The sequence below is a fragment of the Ischnura elegans genome, chromosome 10, assembly GCF_921293095.1.
Source record: "Ischnura elegans chromosome 10, ioIscEleg1.1, whole genome shotgun sequence".
NCBI lineage: Eukaryota > Metazoa > Arthropoda > Insecta > Odonata > Coenagrionidae > Ischnura > Ischnura elegans.
The window spans coordinates 83,969,959-83,989,351 of NC_060255.1; the positions used below are offsets into that span (position 1 = coordinate 83,969,959).

Consider the following 19,393-nt stretch of genomic DNA (forward strand, 5'->3'; position numbering starts at 1 on the left):
GGGGAGCAGTTTCCCACCCTCATCCTTTCATTTGTAAATTCTAACATGAAGCTACAGAGTGATTGCAGTAAAAAGCCTAATTGGTTCCCTTGTACTTCAGACCAAGAGGCAGAAAATAAGGGCTTTCCCGATTAATTCATACCAAATTTGGAAAAACAAGGTACTGAGGAATATAATTCATGAATGGAGATGAAGGTGAACAATTACATACCTATTTGAGCCATGACCATGATATTTCCAGGAGAGTCTAATATCACCGTGATATACAATGATATTCATGGATTTGATAAAAGCATGCCATAAAATTAACTGGGTTAATTTCATTGGAACCTATTTTTAGGAAAATAGGCATCAAATGAAGAGATATGGGACTCAATCAAAATCTGTATAAGGCTCACACTGCACAGGAGAGGGCTTCCAACAAAGCAGAGAGGGTTGGCATTTATTGACCAATGAATGAGACAAGGCTGTCCACAACAACATTCTTTGCTTAACGAGCATGCAGAGGAAATGGTGAGGGGAAGGGGGTGCGATGAATTATATGAGGGGGTTAAGTTCATGTTTAAAATGGAAAGATTGGCAGATAAACAGTCATTGATAGGCCAGTTGGTGAAAGGATTGCAAGCACTGATAATATTGAAATAGTGACTGATTGTAAGAGAGTAAAAAGAAAAGTAGCCAAGTGAAGAGTCTGATCTGGGGGGAAACATTTTACTAAGTGGAAACATGGACACTGAGGAAAGAGGATGAGAAAAGACTGGAGGAATTCAAGATGTAGGTGAGGAGCATAATAAATCATGATCAATCAAAAAAATAGCATGACAGTGCCTTATAAATCAGATGCTGTGCATTAATAGATTGGCGCCAAAGAATTTAAAAGGCAAATTATGAAAATAATAAAAAATTCTCTACATAAACTCTATTTCACTCAAACTGATTTTTCCTAGATACCCATGAAAATAATTAACGCTCACCTAGTGAAAAATTTAAGTTATACCATCCCACAGCAAATTAGAAAGAACGAAATCATATTGCTATGCCATAGATTACAAGTTGCAGAAAAGCTATTGGTTGTCAGCCACTTAACAGGTGAAAGAGGTATATATGGGGCAACCTTACTTTTAGGACCTTTTGCCTGAACCTCTTATACTGTGATTCTTGTCTCCTTTGGAAAATTTCCCTTATTTTCCAACACATCAGCATTTCCACCTTGGAGTCCCTTTTTTATAACTATTCTCTTTCAATTGTATGTAACTTCCACTACATTCTATGAGGCATAATCTTTACTTGTGCCAAAATAAATCCTCATAATTCTGTATCCTGATTGAAACTGAGGTGATTGGAAAAATTTGTCTCACAAGGTTTAAAGGGACTTCTCCAAAAAAATATATGAAAATGTTCCAAGAGATACTGATTATTTCCATTCATGAACATAAAAACTATACATACCTTTAAATTACTAAAACATCTGACAGTGCAATGTATTTACAATTATTTTATGATTGTTATGCATATTATTTGATCGACTCCCGTTGCCACCAGAAATGCAGTATTCTGATAACAAATGTAAAATAACCTCTATTCCAAAGTATCTCAGTACATTTGCCTCTAATTATCATTATATAATTAGAATGAACAAAAAGAAGCAAGAAAATTATCTTTTCCTTCATCCATTACATACTCCGTTTACTAAGAGGAAAACACATTATCACACTGACATGAATTTATCCATACATAAACTTATCTATATCTTTAGTAGAAATAATAATGATTCAGATTATAATAACATTAATCTAAACTACTAAAGAGTTGCAGTGCAACCATTTGATATGGGTGAAATTGTAATCGAAACATATCTCTAAAAAATTTACTCGAGTTGAAATTTGAATTATTGCAGCACTTCAATAAAAACTTTAAAAGTATAACAAGCTAACAATATGTACCCCTGGATATCATCGTTTTAAATTAGATGGATATTCCTGGTTGATTTTTAATTATCAAAGGTCCTTTCTTACCCTCTGCCAATAGTTTTTTTAAAAGAAATTTGAGCATCAGGTTCATGAAAACAGCCGAGTTAAAAATCTACAGGTATTAAATTTAGGGCCATCAAATAGGGAACCAAATATTGATCCTCAATCAAATAGATAATTTTGAGACTGAAGACAACGTATCCTCACCTGAAGAGTAGTTTGGTGTGTTGACACAACAGGGTAGTGTAGGCGGGCAGTGAACACAGCTATGGCGGCTCCAGACACATCCCTTGTAGGCTGTATAAATAAAAAATGGATGAATTTAGAGTATGAACTACAATGGTAAGGAGAAATTCTGGGGGAAAGAAAATCCAAATGCAAATGACAGTTAAAAGACATTTATATCCTCAAAATGATATTTCAATTTCGAGTATTGATATCTCGTTAAAACTCTACTATGGTGAATTCTATTCTAAAGTATTATCCAGTATCATTTTTTTGGGGTCTTCCCACCTATTAAATTTTATATTTAAAACATAAAAAAATTATCAGAATTATGGCTTCTCAGCATTACTGCTCACGAACTACTCCAATATTTTATAGTCTTAAAATACAACCTCTTCCCTGTCTTTATTTATTTTCATTATTGACATATATAAGAACAAATATAAATAAATACTCATATAACTTGAATTACCAATCTCACTCAACCAGATGTCACAACAAAATACACCAATCAACCGTAAGAACACAAAAGATGAAACTGGGACCACAGGAAATGGGCATTCACTTGTATAATAATTTACCAATGGAAATTGTAAATTGTTCATATGTATTCATTCAAAGTTAAGTTAAAAAAAAGTATTTTATAAAAAAATGTAGAGTGTTGAAGAATTTGGAAATGATAAGTGCACTAACCCGTAATGCAAAAATTTAACTTAGAAATAACTCAGTATTACAGTAAAACCTCTATGTAGTGAACCTCTTTACATCGTAAACCTCCATACTTCGTACCAACCCTCCGGTCCCGTCAGATTTACATGTAAATTTATAGGCAAACCTCTATATAGTGAACCTCTTTATCTCGTAAAACCTCTATATATCGTACCAACAAGACAGCCCCGAGACGGCCTAACTACCTCCGCAAATCGTACCAAGACAACTAGATACCATTAATGCAGCCGCGATTACCTACGTGGAATGCCATTTTCAGCGATAAATGTTTCACGCTTATTTTTTTTCTTATACACCTTTAATAATTTTCACGTTAACCATTATTTAGGGTATCCAACTACCCTAATCATATATTAAGTGACGGTAAATGAAGACGGAACACATCGTTTTCTCTCAAATCATGGTCCAAATCGCGCGATAGCACTCGCTTTCTTTTACTGATGGCTTTATTTTCTTGTAAGTGCCTACAACATACTATGTTCAGTTAATAAAAGAGGCGACCAGCGCAGCCTATAATCACTTACTGACGGAAATATTTCAACTAACTTCACTTCCATCCATGGAGACAGAATTACTCGACCGCATTGCTACTTCCGCTTCTGAAATGAAAACATTTCATGAATTTTCCGCGACTTGAAATAAATCAAATACAGTTTCGCAATTATTTTATTCCCATATTTCCCGGTGTAGCACTTTCTTACTACTGCATAGGTAATTTTTTCGATGCTTTCGTGAACGATCGTAGTTTAAAATTTATTGCGCGTAGCGACAGTCATATGTCTTGCCTGCGTATTTATACCGCGAAATCTGACTCTTCCATCGGGAGTCTGGGACGTCAATTTCTAGCAATACTGAACGAACATCAATCCATGCGCGACAATGTTAGGTGAAGGAGACAGCTAATTAGCTGAAACGCGGTAGGGCAATGAAATTTTTTACCGTCGCCGCCGCATTCTGAAGTAGTTCGCCCAGCATTCTCACCGGGAAATTACGTCCTTTCGCAGGCCTAGCGTTTCTGTGTGCCCTCGACAGAGTTTTTCTTCGGAACGCTACATGCATTGTATTTTGGAGAGAGGGAATTCAACAAAATTTTCAAAATTACGCTCAATTTTTTGTCTATTTTTTGCAGTTGTCACGTGTTTACTTATTTTTTTATATTCTTTAACAAGTCGCATGTTATAAGAATGATAAATCAATTCTTAAAGATATAATAAGGAGTATTTTCAATTATTTGCCATAAACTATGAAAATTACTTAATTAATCATAGGCTGATGATGGTTTCGAGAAATAAAAGAAGGCGACTGCTTGACATTACCACATAATTAGCCATTTTCCTAGCCATCAACGAGGACAGGCAGAAGGCAGTGACCTTTGGAATACCTTCATTCACACTCACATCTATTTTAAACAACCGAGGAAAAACAGAAGAAACTGTATATATAGGCTGCACAAATAAAAAAACTCAGGCAGTTAAATACGAGGATGAAGAAATTATGTTTAGAAATATAAAACTATTGTTCTTTCCTCCGAACACTATTAGTAAATTACAACTCATAGACCAGCAAATTATTTCTTAGGTCAAAAGGCATTAACGAAAATAGCTAGTGATTTATTTATGGTGAAAATGACATTAAAAAGTGCTCATAGAATTGAAAACATTATTTCGAAAGAGTTCGAAAAAAATTTTAAGCAAACCCATTAACTAATTTATTTTCTAAAAAGGCCTCTTGAACAATTTACTTTTACCTTTGTGTAATCATTAAATTGTAAATATATGTTCGCTTATGCATACCTATATATTTAAATATATTAATATAATGGCTTAAAAGACAGTAGCACCTTTCATTTCCCAAGGATATGAAAAAATGGTGCCTACCCCTAAAACCTCTCTATAGTGAACCTCCATACATCAAATTGCCCAAATTTTGGTCCCCTCCATTACGATGTAAAGAGGTTTTACTGTAATTGCCAAATCAATCGAAAAACCAGTTCTAAGGATATTAATATTTTCCAATCAGAATAAGCATTTGGATTTTCTTGTCTTCAGATATTTTCACTTTAGTAAATTAGAAAGTCAACATAATTATCCTACAATTATTCAGCTCAACCATTGAAATTTACTCCTGGCAAATACCCACCTGTATGAAACTTGACTGACAGTAATGCATATTTTGAGAGATTATTTGAGATACAATAACATTCAGAGCTCAACTTAGTACCACAGGACACCTAGGTACCCAAATGTTAAGAAAAGAACTGACCCACCAATCACTTATGATAGAAGATGCATATATTGTTTTCAGAATTTTTATAACTGTAGAAGAACCCATCTACCGCAAGGTAAAGCCTTATAAACAACCCCAAAGATAAAGCAGTACCCCTTATAGCCCAAGAATAGAAGAAATTTCTCCATAGAATAGGGTGATTTCCTATTATTTTTTCATTGCCTAAATCGATAGATTATTACTCCTGGAGTATGTATTTCACACTATCAGATTTTTAAATGACAACATCTATTTTTCGCGATTAAATGAAAAGTGAAAATTTTCAAGCTCGCGAAAATGCGACGGCTAATTGTAAGTATGAATGCCGGGAAAACTCCGTGTGATGTCGTTCTTGTTCCCGCTGCCGCAAGTGAGGTGACCTTGGGGCGAGGCTTTGAGCGCTGATACGACGCAGGCTGCTAGCAGGTAGCACTTGGCTTAAATAAGGATTATTAATGCCTTATCAAACAAAGAAAACTTTCTGACCTTAGGCAGTTTTAATAGGTGATTATTAAGACATGTTTCCCTGAGCTCTGTGCCTCATGCATGCATTGGCAATCTCAGACGATGCAAAACTCCTATCTACTCCTATAGAAACTAGGTCCCTGTGACGTCACGTGGAGTGGCATCGCATGGGCACCGATGTGGCCTTTTTCAAATGAGGATAAAATTGACCATTAACATTAGTCTAAACTGGGATTTCTAAAACCAAATAATTTGTATGTTATGAATACACTAATGGTGGGTAACGAATCGCAATCAATGCCTTTCGTTTTCTTTGATGAAGGAAACTACCCTATTATACGAGGTATCAAGTTGCCCTTGTCCAACAATTTCTTCTCTCTCATGAGAAGTTCAAATAATTTTTAGAAAATCCATCAATTTAATTGATAGAAAAAAGGACTACAAAAAGAAAGTCTCTCGACTCCAAACAGACCCAATGTATCTGAAGTCAGCCCTACTTTAAAATATAATGGCAGCATTAGGTTTACAATATTCTAAGGTTCACGTTAATGGAAGGTTAAAACAGCTTATCAAGAGATAACCCATTCCTCAAAAAAGATAAAATCAGTCTTCACCTCCCTAATGCCTAACCAACAAGATTATATGGTCAATAGAAAAGTAATAAGCAAATAGTTTCACTATGTCCAATTGTGGGAAGATTTGGTGTCCCAGCCAATCAGCTTCCCAAATGTAAGTCATTTCAACCAACTATGTGTGGGGAGTATTCAGTCCTTAGTTAAAAACTCCTCCAATTTCATTGATAAATTTAAATGCACCACCATCAACATAGATAAAATCTTGGTTATGTCCGAGGTCATCTCACTTACCAACAGGCTCTGACCCCAGAAAAAGGGATATCATTAGAAAGCCCATCCCAGAGGTAATTCTAGCTGAAAACCCCTTATTAGTACTGCCACTAAAATTCACTTATTCTGTAGATTACAAAGTACTAAGGACTAAAATGCAACACATGGACTTGGTCTCACCCATGTCACCAGTAACAGCAAATCTTTACATGGAGTAACTTGAAAATGAGGCCCTCAATATATGACAAATAACAATCAAAATAGCTGTGATGTGAGGAAAACATGTTTGTCATTTAGTCACAGTTTTAGGGGGAACTCCTGAAATTGCTATATCAGAATTGCCAGTTATAAAGCTCACAATGGAAAAACTGTCATTCCTGGATGTATTAGGGAAGAAGAATAGAAGCTATGGCAGCCTATGATACTCGGTGTACATAAAGACTACCCAAACCAATCAGTTTCTCGGTGCTGCCTCTCACCCAAAAAAATAATGGAATTTGCATTCCCACACTATGAAAGATTTGTATAATTCACCCACCAAGCTACAATATGTAAGATTGGTTGCCAAGCTAGGTATTTCCATCTGCCAATCAAAACTGGCAGAATATAAAGAAAAAACTACACTTTTACTACAGAAATAGTCACAGTCTCATTAAAGTCCCTAACTATTCAGGCTAAGTATTGCCACCCATGTCCCAGTAATCACATTAGCAGTCATATTCATCATGAAATCACCAAATAAATCCCAGAAATGAAAATAAAAATGTCAATTAAATAGAGAAATAAAATTTTGGAACCCAGTATTTTGCCTAACCAAGACAACCATGAAATTGCAGGACAATAATGAGTTAACCAGTCAATGGATATAACAAGAGAGGCATTCATATGCTCATTTCAAACATTCTATTGATGTAACTCAGTAGTACACTAAAATTCACATATTACTATGCAATATATCATTTATACAGCAATACTCTGATAATGGAGAAGAAAAAAATGGAAGATTATGGCAGGCACAGAGCTGGGGATAGGGGTTTGGGAACCTCCAACCACCTCTACACCCAATTTTTTCTCTTATGGCCTCTAACCATGATACATCTTCTGAGGAGACCACTAGCCCAGAGGCACTTATTCTCTGATGCTCCATTTTTCCATATATATGTAGTTACATTTCATAGTGTTTGCCAAAAAACATGTTGAGGAAAAAATCCATAATTATACCATTTTTCCGAACTGATGGCGGCTGGGTGGAAAATAGCAAGTAGCCAATCAGAAGCGCTGCCCCTTCCACCTCTCCGTTCCCCTCCATCCCCTTCCCTTTTCTGCTCCACTCCCCTCAATCGAGCCGACCAGCGTTGCCAGCCTTGAGAATAACGGTAATTTTGGGGCAGTGAAAGATTCTCGGACGAACGCTGAGCGATTCGATTTGGCAACACTGCTAGCTGGAGAGCGATCTTCACTGCTCGGAGTTCGGAGAGAGACTGCGGGCTCCAACACACTTTCTCCTGTCGCTCTGTTGTGATTGGCTAGAAGAGTGGGTGGGTTTCGAGCACGCTCAAGGTCAGCCGCCGTCAGTTCGGAAAAGGGCTTAAATCCCCTTTGCAACAGGACAACATTTAGTGATAAATATGCAGAAAGAGTATGAAGCTGATGAATAAAAATCACTAAGAGCTAACTATCACTAACACCATTAGCAGGTAGAATGAGTGTAGACTCCCTTTGGTAAAATCCAAAAACGGCAATACATTTCAGCAACAAAATTAATAGCTTATTTAATGAATTGTATGGTTTTCCAACTTCTGCAAATAGACAATAAATTACCATTACCATTATAGTCAACCCACACACCAAGCAAACACCCCTCAAAGCAAATTTTTGGCTTTGAATCTGTATAAGGGACTACAGCGGTATTGGCTACTTACAAGGATAGTGAATTTTCCAGTCCGAAGTTCAGAATGCAAGGGCTCATGGCCGGGATGGAAACAGGTTAAGCCTTCTCTCCTCCTGGTGGCTTCATGAACTTCATGGAGGGCCACAGCACGGCCAACATCCCATTTCCTGGCCCACAGAAACCGAACAGCTGTCCCCCATGACACTGGGCTGACAGATCTCTTTCCTCGGATGCAATTGATTGCTTCCAAAAATTCTTTCGTGGCCTGAAAAACAAACAACAAGTTCTACTTATAAACTTTGAATGATCACAATAGTATATTTATATATACTGTTATAAATATAGTCACATGCAGTCCACATTTAATAGCAAGGGTCACATTCTACCAAGTATGGAGGGGGTAGAAACAACAGTTCCATTACTTAATCAAAGAATTCACAATCTGCACAAAAAGTTAAGTTGAAGAAAAATTACTGATGAAAGAAGACATTGCAATATTTTTCAGTGATATATTTAATATGATTTCACCGGGCAACTTTTTTCGAGCTACAATATTATCACAAGAAATGCAGTAGTACAAAAACACCCATTTTAATTTTATCTCAGCAACTATTTAATGCAAGTTTTGAAACATATCTGTGGCATATAGCAGCATGAGTAATTTCAATAGCCTTCATGAATTCTACCTGCTTGTGACTCAAACAATTCTAGAAACTAAGAAAATACATTCATCACATTTATGCATAGAAAACTTCATAAATAGTCACAATTTTTATATCCATGGGTTTATTAATCATTATAACATCATAGATGAACTAGCAGGGCAGCAAAATATTACGAACACACGCGTAATATGTGTTTAATGCATGATCTGTAAATTAATTGAGGGTGAATTTACCCTCAAATAAGATGCCTTATTGCACTAGGAGCAATCAATTGGTAGGAGTGGTCTATGAAATTTACTTAAACCACTCAAGTAACAAAGTATTGAATCATTGCATTAATTTTCTAATTCGCTCAAAATGATCGATGATGTCAATAAAAAAAACAAATAGCTTTTCATAGACAGAATGCGTCACAAGGCAGGTGATTAATAAATTAAAATACAATTCTGATCACTTATGTTTACCCCAGACTCGTCAAAACAGGAAAAAAATCGTAACTACACCGCGCCAGAATATGTGCTTATTTTATATAACTGTAGTAATTTTATTAATTAATTCATAAAAAAGCACCAATTTTTGCTGTGACCACCATCCACTAATGTTCAATAAGAATCCTTTTTTTAACATTTCAACGGGCACTGAATTTCTAGTTACAATTAATTACTTATTATTAGCCAGTGGTTGATTCACAAAAACACTCCTCTAACTGGTATGCTAAAGGCAATGCTTGCGGCCTCAGTATTTCAAAAGAGCGCGCAACAATTTTAGTATCGCTGCGAAATTGCCATCTAAACCGCTCCCGCTAATACCGCCCTCTTCGGGCGGCTCGTGGTGCACGTGTTTTGAGAACTCCCCGTGAGATGGCAGCACAAGTAAAACTCACGGGACCAAGCGCAAGACCGCCTGCACTTTCGAAATGAGACGCGGGAATTCAAACGGCTCACAGGATCGTCCAATAGATTAAAGTTATAAGAAATTAGCATCAAAAACTTATAAACTGTTCAAATTACAACACACTAGTTTGATTCAAAATTTTCAAGCGTTTGCTCTAGCGTTTTAGAGACATGGGCAATTATAGAATAATTTAAATACTGCACTTCTAAAATTAAGGGAAAGTCACATCAAGGGATCTCCGCCGTATTTCGATTACTACACGATACACAGAGAATCAGAAAGTTAATGATCATTGACTAATAAAATGGAGGATATAACAATCCAAAATTATGTTATAAATGAATAGAACATTGAAGTGATGAAGTCATCGAGACAGAAATATAACAGTGAGAACGAACATAAAGGTAATTGAAAATTAACACCGCAATACTGTCGCGGGGACTATACATGACAACCAAAGAGACAATAAGAAGTGGATAAAGAGCAGAGATATATTTCAACTTCACCAAAAATAACAGTGTCGATTGTACTATTATAAATTAACGCTGTGTAAAAACAGCCCATGTCCATTCAGCTGTGATTTGAAACAAACTATTTTCCCTGCCCATAATCAAACCTATACAGACCAACAGCACGACTTTTCCCAATGCATGTCACTTCATACAATGTCCACCAATTGTAAAATAAAATCGAAGCAACATCTCTGGAATCTCCAAAAATACACAAAAAACCACTCATCCACAATTCCTTCCGAGTAGACTTGGGCTGTATTGGAATTCATGACTGAATTCACGAATATCACCAAAGAGGTTCCCCCAGTCGGACACAAAATATGCCTTCACTCACCACGGATTTAAAAGGATTTACCCATGGGCGGTCTGGGGTGAATGGGGGCCCTCGGCTCGGGCTCAAGATGGGGCCCTTCCCCGGCAAAATTTTAGGAAATTGCATGCCCGGAAATGTATTTTGACGCTACCCTGGCTCTTATAAACTAGATAAAAGTTGATTAAAATAGATATTTCGTCAGAAAAAAATACTGTCAAAAGTGAAATTTCACAGATTATATAATTGAATATTACAAATCTTTAAAAAAAAACTCTAAAATAAGCTTCTCGAATAACCCTTGCATAAAAGAATCAAGTTCTCTTTATTCTTCTGACTACTTTATTTTATTAATTTTTTAAGGCCTTTCTATTTTGAGTATTTTGTAAATAAAGCAAATAAATGAAAAATTAGAATTTCACAATTGCAAAAAAAAAATTTTGTTTCAAGTAACATCCGAGTCTTTATTTATTGCACATTTCATACACGCTTCACAATAGACGCGAGCGTTGTGTGGGGCCCATAAGTTCGCGATAAGTAAGCGATCGCCGACCAGCCGACTTGGCCAGACCGCCCCTGGATTTACCTAGGTCGTCACTCGTTAGATTTTAATTACGTCTGCTAAACGATTTTCAGGGATAATTACATACTTACAACACGAAAATAACTTAGTCAAGGTCCGTGATTCGATTCTCGGTCAAGGGGAATTTTTTCTCATGGTAATTCATGGATATTTCACTGCCATTCACGTGGCAGTCTTCGAAATATTACAAGGAAACAAATGTTTACCCATACGAGCTGCGATAGGTAAATATATATTATCAACTAGTAGATCACCTGGCGTTGCTCGAGGACAGTATCCAGAGAAGTGGTAAACCCGGATTTCATGATCACCTAGGATTTTTATGTTTTCTCATTGAGCGTGTCAAGCGGTGTGCCCAGCCGGCAGGATGACCAACCGCAGAAGTTGTATTACGTGACGCAACAAACTGTAATGGGAAAATGACGCAAAGGGCACGTCGGACACAACTGAGAGTAGTACTATGGGCTTTGGGAGCATGATAAGCACCTATAAACTAACTTTGATCGCAATCCATGCAGTCGTATGGAAAGGCATAGCGGACAGACAAACAGATATCCTCATTAATATACTTAAAGAGTTATATAGATTAATATAAAAGTACTTAATGAAAATTAACTTATTTGTTATTCACACCCCTTAGTTGACCAATACTTCGAAAACACCTGTTAGCACGTATATCAATTTTACGCTCTCTCCTAAGAAAGCGATCGCGAAGGAAATTCTCGCGCAGAGATTTCTGAGGCGAAAGACGAGGATTCTTGCGCAAAAAAAAACAACACAAAATAATAATCACAGACTGGAGGCGCCCCGACGGGATGTGGCGTCACGGACCGACGAGCGCTTCCCCTTCCGTGAAATGTCACGACAAACGTCGCAATTCGAAGCATTTCATTCTCCCGACGGCGAAGGTCAGTGGGCGACGAACGGTGAGTCAGCGCCACCTAATAGGCCCCCGGCGATAATTGCGTGCACCCTCATTCGGATTCATTTCATCAACGGGCGAACCAATGGCGGGAATGGAACGGCCCACATTCGGACGCGAAGGGAGTTATGAGGGCGACTCCCACTTATATAACGACTTCTTCCATACAGTCCCGAAAGAGTCTTCTCCAAGGTGTATGGCAGCGAGTGCAAAAGAAACTGATAGAACATAAGTCTGAATCGAAATCCCTTCCGCACATTGAAAGCTCATACACTGAATCACGCTATTAGAATTTTACGTATTAGTTGTGACGCACGTAGTCTAAAACACATGAATCCAAATTTCACACTGACTAAAATGAAATTTAACCTTATCTAATAATATCAATAAAGTGGAAAAGAAAACCAACACCTTTCAAAAAGGGAAATGGTTATTCCAGCATATTATTTTATTTAATGAGTATGCTTATTGACGACTGAGTTAATAGAATTATTTCACTTTACCTGGAGGTTCGGTCAATAAATACATATATATACTACTTTCATTGAGCAAGGTATGGAAAGAAAGGGATAGGAACATATAATGGAAAAAGGACGAGGACAACAGTGCTGTGGTATTTGGAAAAAAGCCAGAAATCAGAGGGTAAAATATATACATAATCTTTAACAGTAATGAGCTCTTCATCACTGTAAAAGTAGGTAGATTTACAAGAAAAGCAAACCAAATCAATACCAATACAGCGGGAAACAGCCGATGAATACAGGCACAGAGAATATGGAAATTTACTGGAAAATTAACTCGTAACCGACGAAACCACACGACATACTCAGTCACCCTAATGGGATCCTTCAAGGGGCTTGAAGGAGACTCACTTCAAGGATGCTGAGGTTAAGAGCGTAAGACAAAGCGACTGTGGTTACTTGATACAAGCCACGCCGCATCAGGGACAACTATGGACCACAATCAACTCACTACACATAAACACATTGGCGCCCATAAAATATCTTCAAGAGGGAGAGGACGCAATTAATACGTCCAAGTCTGTAGTCCCAGAAAAAATGAAAAGAGGGTACATTTAAAAATAAATTAAAATGATATACTTAAGCATTGTATGTAAAATTTAATTTAAAAGATAAGTAAGCTTCGGTTTTCCTCTCTCTAATTTGCGTTACGTAATTGCATGGCGCTTCTCTTCCCCGCCCCTATGCTGCCTCAACGCACTTCGGTATCTTATCGAAATATATTTATAACTAAGGAAAAGAAGCAAACGCATGTAGCACAGCCATAATTCTTAGAGGAATTTAGGTGATAGAAATCGATTACTACGCTCACATCAAAATCACTTCGATACTCATCAATTGTGAAAACGAAACAGAAAAACTAATAAATCAAGGTGAAAAATAACTAACAATAAAAATGCAAAGGTGAAACTTAAACTGGCGCCTCAACAGAAAAAAATACTAAAGGTAGTGGTGGATTACCTATCGATACCTCCACTGCAAAAACGCTCAACAATCGCTCACCGAATCAAATCCGCTCCTTTTCCAAGCTTCGAGAATAGGAGATGAGGGTTTATGCTCCGGACACTGCTAGCTGAGCGGATTCGTATTTTTGGGCTACTAGATGAGCGGATTTGATTCGGTGAGCGATTGTTGAGCGTTTTTGCAGTGGAGGTATCGCTATGGTAGTACCAGAATATCAAAGATAGTCACAACCATTCAATGACTAAGATTTTTTGCTCTTGTGAGGCATATTGAATTACTACGTACGCGTGACGCTTTTCACTGCCTAGTACATATTGGTACAGAAGCACGCCGCGCCGGTCAATCACATTATATTTTGTAGAAAAGTACGATAAAGTTTAATCTTCCTTCATGAATTTAAGGGACTGTTTCTAAGTTTCCTCAAAACCTATAACTGACGAAGTCGAAACTTTCTTCCACCTATCTTCCATCCTCTTGCTACTCGACGGTTATCAATTCATGAACACGACAAGTACAGTCAATTTGAGGGGAACGGAGTATCATGCACACAAGATCGCCAGTCACCCCTAAACGCAGGTGAAGTGCACGCCATTCCGAGCGAGATTTCAGAACGCATCGGAAAAGTTATCGCCGAGACATGACGACGAGACCTCCAAAGATGCAGTGAGTAAAAAAAAACTCCGTCGCCCTTTAAAAGCCGTGTTCTGGCGTGTGTACACGGCACGCATCACGCCTCTCGAGCGACACTAATTAAAAAACGGCGAATAAATGATAAAAAAATGAGGGCAGACTCACGCAACGTGAGCGTATCCTGGAGGATTCTTCTCTTTTTCATTTTACATAAAACTCAGCACTCAGCCATCTCATCTCTCCCGTCGCATCCACTAAGAGAGTGGGATCGGACTTAATATCTTTCCGCGGGGATGAGAAATAAAAATTAAGAAAGTCTTACATACATTACGTAGGATAGGAAGACTCTTGGTATGAGAACTGAGCGGACTGATGCGTCAAATCAAGTCTAGGAGTGCTCATCAATGATTATTAGACATTCAGTTGATATTAGAGGAAATACAATGTGCGAAACTAGATACTCTACGCAAGTTACCATAAAATATACTTCCTCAGTGCAAACCTATGCTTGGACAAAATGTACGCAAATTTGTTCCATACATTTTCATAAAAATGCCATTCATTTGCAAATCTTTGTTTAATATGGCCTCTATAATATATACAGAAAGTGTATGCAGTTTAAATATTCATATTTTGACAACATTGGTACGTAATCTTACGTACTTGATTAATTTCAAGAATTTTATAACCGCCGATTCGAAGCATGTAACCATTGCAATGTAATAAATTAATAAAGAGTATGCAAAAAATTTATACTTACATAAAGCATCTCAGATTATAACTGATTTTAAATAAATGCATTTAACTTTTGCTATCGCAAAAAGAGACACAAAAATGTACTCATGCATTCGCTGAAGAATTATGGTAGGTACATTTATTTCACTGGGGACATTTATACACAAAATGTTTACAGAACACTCTGTTCACTTTCTCAGTAAGTTTCATTATCATAAGCCAACAATCCTAAGATTGGTTTGACGCAGCTCTCCACTCAATCCTCCCATCTACTAATCTTTTCACACCTACGTATTCCTTCTGTTTCACATCCTTCAATAGGTTTCAGCAAGGCCTAGTTCGTTCTAATAAATTTACAGTGCTGTCTGTTACATCTTCACACTAATTATTGCAAGAAACTTTAAAAACACGTATACGAATTTGTAAAGGCCGTTTAACACGGGGTATGTCATTGCGCAGGTTAGCACTGAAACCATTTTGAAATTGCGGTAATGCAAGCTCGGAATTAGATCAGGGGCTATTTTGCCATCGCGCATACATGAATTCTCGTAATTTTGACTGCGCCTTCGTTCATACGTCAGATTGAGCAATGAGTAACATGAAAAATTTATACATTTTCAGTTCCACTCAGAAAAGATTTAAACTGCGTGTTCTTTAGTGCTGTAAAATTTAATGGTGAAACATCTAGCTGCGACAATAATTATAATTGAGTAGAAAATTTTCACTTCTATTAAATGAGAAGTCTTGAAATTCATTTTTTCCCAGAAGCATGCTGTAGGCTAGAAAGGTTTAATAACTGTCGCAAGTATGCATACTTATCCATGTACATACATACTATGTGGGCACTCGAGGTATGAGGGTGAATGAGGGATGGGTATTTGAGTTGTGGTGGAAGAGAGGAGGGCGCGGATTGAAGTGGAAGAACGAACGAAAGGGAAACATGAGACTTGCCACTGCGGCACTCGCACGCACGGGGTGGGTTGCCATGACAACCGCTGCACCTCGAGGACTCCTCCAATTGTGAGAGCGTGCTTCGACGCACCCCCCCCCCCCCCAACCTCTTTTTACATTCCGCCTTCTTTTTTCGCATTTCCCTTCCCCAACCCACGAACCGTCCAATTCCGCACATAAAACCCACCTCCTTCAAATCCTTAACTATTCCTCGCTTCAAAAAACATTGCTTCAAAAGCTGATACAAACATGAACTTATTTTTAAGTTGATACTTGTATTTGTCTGACAACAAAATAAAAACAGAACACTATTCTTAAAGGCCAATCCCTTTTGAAATATAACAATAAACGGCCATTTTTTCATTAGCGAATAAAGAAACATATATTCAATCTAGAATAAAAACAATAACTAACATTGAAATGGAAAATAAACCAAATAAAATATTGATTCTTCAGATTTTTAAGTAAAGATATTATTTATTAATTTTAAATTACTATTAGCAAGCTATTACTATCATTATTACTATTATTAATTCTTATTTCACATTGGTTACTTAGTAATTGAGGCTCAAACTCGAGTTCATGTACTTCGGTAACCTGCAGTGCATACCCAAAATTTGCATCACCCGTAGGCAAACGGTTTACTGTACAATGAGAAAGTATTTATTTTCAGATAATTGAGATAAATTTTGTCCCATTTACGACTGCAGCTGCCAACTATGAAGAGTTTCCACCACCAAAGAGAGCCGGGTTCAAATCCCGAGTGAAGCCCAGGGACAACCCCAACAAAGATACTCGAAATTCTAGGCAGAGCATGGAATGAGGGGAGCTTGGCAGAAAGCGTCCCTCTAGACCACCACAATATCTCATAGCACTTCTTCGAATCTTTCTTCAATCACAAAACCCCTTTCTGCCCATGAATACATCCCGTTTCGAATATGATAGCATCCCTTTAGAGGGGACTCCACCTCTTCAGACTACCGAAGAACCACATTTTGCGGTGTAACTTAGGTGCAGGAGTACTTCCAATTTTCAGGATATTCAGAGGCTAGGGTGTATCGATGCAGTCATTAAGAAAAATTTTGCATTTTAGAGTCAATATTGGGGGAAAACATAACGACCAAATAAAGTATCTTTTCTTCATTTTTCAAGATGACTTCATACAGATTTTCATCACAAACATTGGTACGCTGTAAATGCATAAAATATTGGTTGGGTCCTCCATATTCGAATCAAATATTGTGCAATACTGTATATGATGTCTCTCACAGGCCAGGCCTAGAAGTAGTTACTATAGCCACATGTCTCTTTCGCTTTACATTTTTATAAGTGGCAGCATAAGTGAAAAAATATCTCGACACATACGTTCTCATGTTCTATACTGTAAACTTACTTATTAAACATATCAGTACGGCATGATGCTTTTGTGCAAAGATAATGGACCATTCGCCGCTTTTAACATCCCGAGCGACACTCTTTCCGCCTTGGTAGAGTACCCCCTTTAACCCTGGCCGTACCCTTTTCATACGCAGGAATTCCCTCCCTTCGCCCGAGGGCCACGCCCCCTTTTCTCGTCTCCTCTCTTTTTCCGACCCTCTCTCGGCTTCCTTTCCTCAAAAGGACGAAGCGAAGCACGCAGCAGGAACGACGCGGACCTTCCGTTTCCCACGGAACGTGTCGCATCGTCCTCAAAGAAATCCCTCCCCTCACCTTCCGCCCACCTCCTTCCTCTTTCGTAACCGCGGGAGACGTACCGGGTGCGGGCAGAATGCGATAGCCTGAGATCACTTGAAAATCACGGATCGCACAAGTTTCAACTCCCATCAATCACTCCCTGCAGAGAATTACTCAAAACGACACTAATTTCTATGTGAAGGCTTTCGCGGGGCATGGGATTGAAATCAAGGGTGGTCAAGACTATTTTTGCAACCCTGAAGCTCTTTATAAGTTTTAAAATATCATAGTAGATACGAGAAATATCTCTTCTATTTTGAGGGAAATGTTTTATACGTTCCATTTGGTTTAAGGATGTTATGAGTTATGATCACTAAAACTAAATAAATAAATAAAAACTATATTATGGGGCGACTGTCTATAAGGCTTTTCGTCGCTTCGCATCCTTTGAGTGCGTTATTATCTGCGCGGTGGGTAGCTTCACTAATTGGCTATGTAAAACGATTTCATGGAAATATAACGATAATAATAATACATTTTTATTACCCCTTTAACATTTTAAACATCTATTTGCTAGATGCAAAACCAGGTACCAGCTTTCGGTGACATTAGAGACTTTTGCCTATTGATGGGATCATCTTCATAAAGAAATCGTAATACTAATATATTTGAACAACAAAAAATCTTCTACATACATTAATAGAACTTTTGATGCACACATAAAACGAAGTAGTGATATATAGGCAATCAAAACGTTACGGCTCCTTTAGAAGGCACCCGAATATTATCGAGCACTAAAATTTCGCATCTGATTTGTGAAGCTGTCATGTGGACGACGTTTAAGCGATGAAAACCAATATAATAATTAAAAATACCACATGATGGTGAAAATGGTCATGCAAGCTATTTAAAGCCAGCTAACAGTCCTCCGAAGTGTGAGTCCCGCGAGACCATCCTAAAGGAAACTTTTCTGAAAGTACCATTGAGGTTTTGATGAACATACACTCAGTTATTTGTTCGTGTGTTAAATTAAATTATCTTTCCACTAAGAGATGATTTTCTAAATAAAAACTATGCATGCGGCGACTGTTTATAAAAAATAGTTATGTATTTGCTAAACCATTTGATCGATAAAAATATTTTCGTTTTAACATACTCAAAAATTGTCTGATAAAGGTACTGAGTACTTATTTACTAATTAATAATTGGACCATAATTTTCGAACAGGCCACGTATTATGGAATAGCCACAGTTTCCCCCAGAGTATAACACAAACGACGTGGATAGAACATACGCGTTCAATTCCCCTGGGGTCTATAAGCATAGCTCTTCCCTCCCATACACCCTTCCGGAGTACGGCCCCCTCAACTCCTCATATACAGCACGCACTTATCAGCTTTCCTTTGTCCGGGAGGGAGGGACGAGGGGGAAGGGGAGGGATGAAAAAGACGCAGCTAAAGGGTTGAAGGGAAGGTGAGCCAGGTGAGGGGTGGGAAGGGTTAAGTGCTTCACGCAGCTTCCTCCTCCTCTCTTCAAGGGCTTTTCCACTCACACGATTTTTTCTCCATATCTTTTTATAAACCCACACCACCCCTCTTTTAGCCTTTCCCGAATGAGTCTCGTTCCCTCTTTATTCCTTGCAC

The 19,393-nt window shown here is 37.8% G+C and overlaps 1 protein-coding gene across 2 annotated transcripts in view; it reads right to left on the reverse strand.

Annotated features, from left to right (window-relative positions):
• The window catches only part of LOC124166716 (tyrosine-protein phosphatase non-receptor type 9), a 451,931-nt gene that overhangs the window by 258,365 nt on the left and 174,173 nt on the right, over nucleotides 1-19,393 (reverse strand). For both annotated transcript variants that reach the window (XM_046544372.1, XM_046544371.1), the window contains exons 2-3: nucleotides 8,422-8,655; nucleotides 2,178-2,267 (exon numbers count right to left, since the gene is read on the reverse strand). In XM_046544372.1, coding sequence (XP_046400328.1) covers nucleotides 2,178-2,267; nucleotides 8,422-8,655 — 324 coding nt within the window. The remainder of the gene's footprint in view (nucleotides 1-2,177; nucleotides 2,268-8,421; nucleotides 8,656-19,393) is intronic.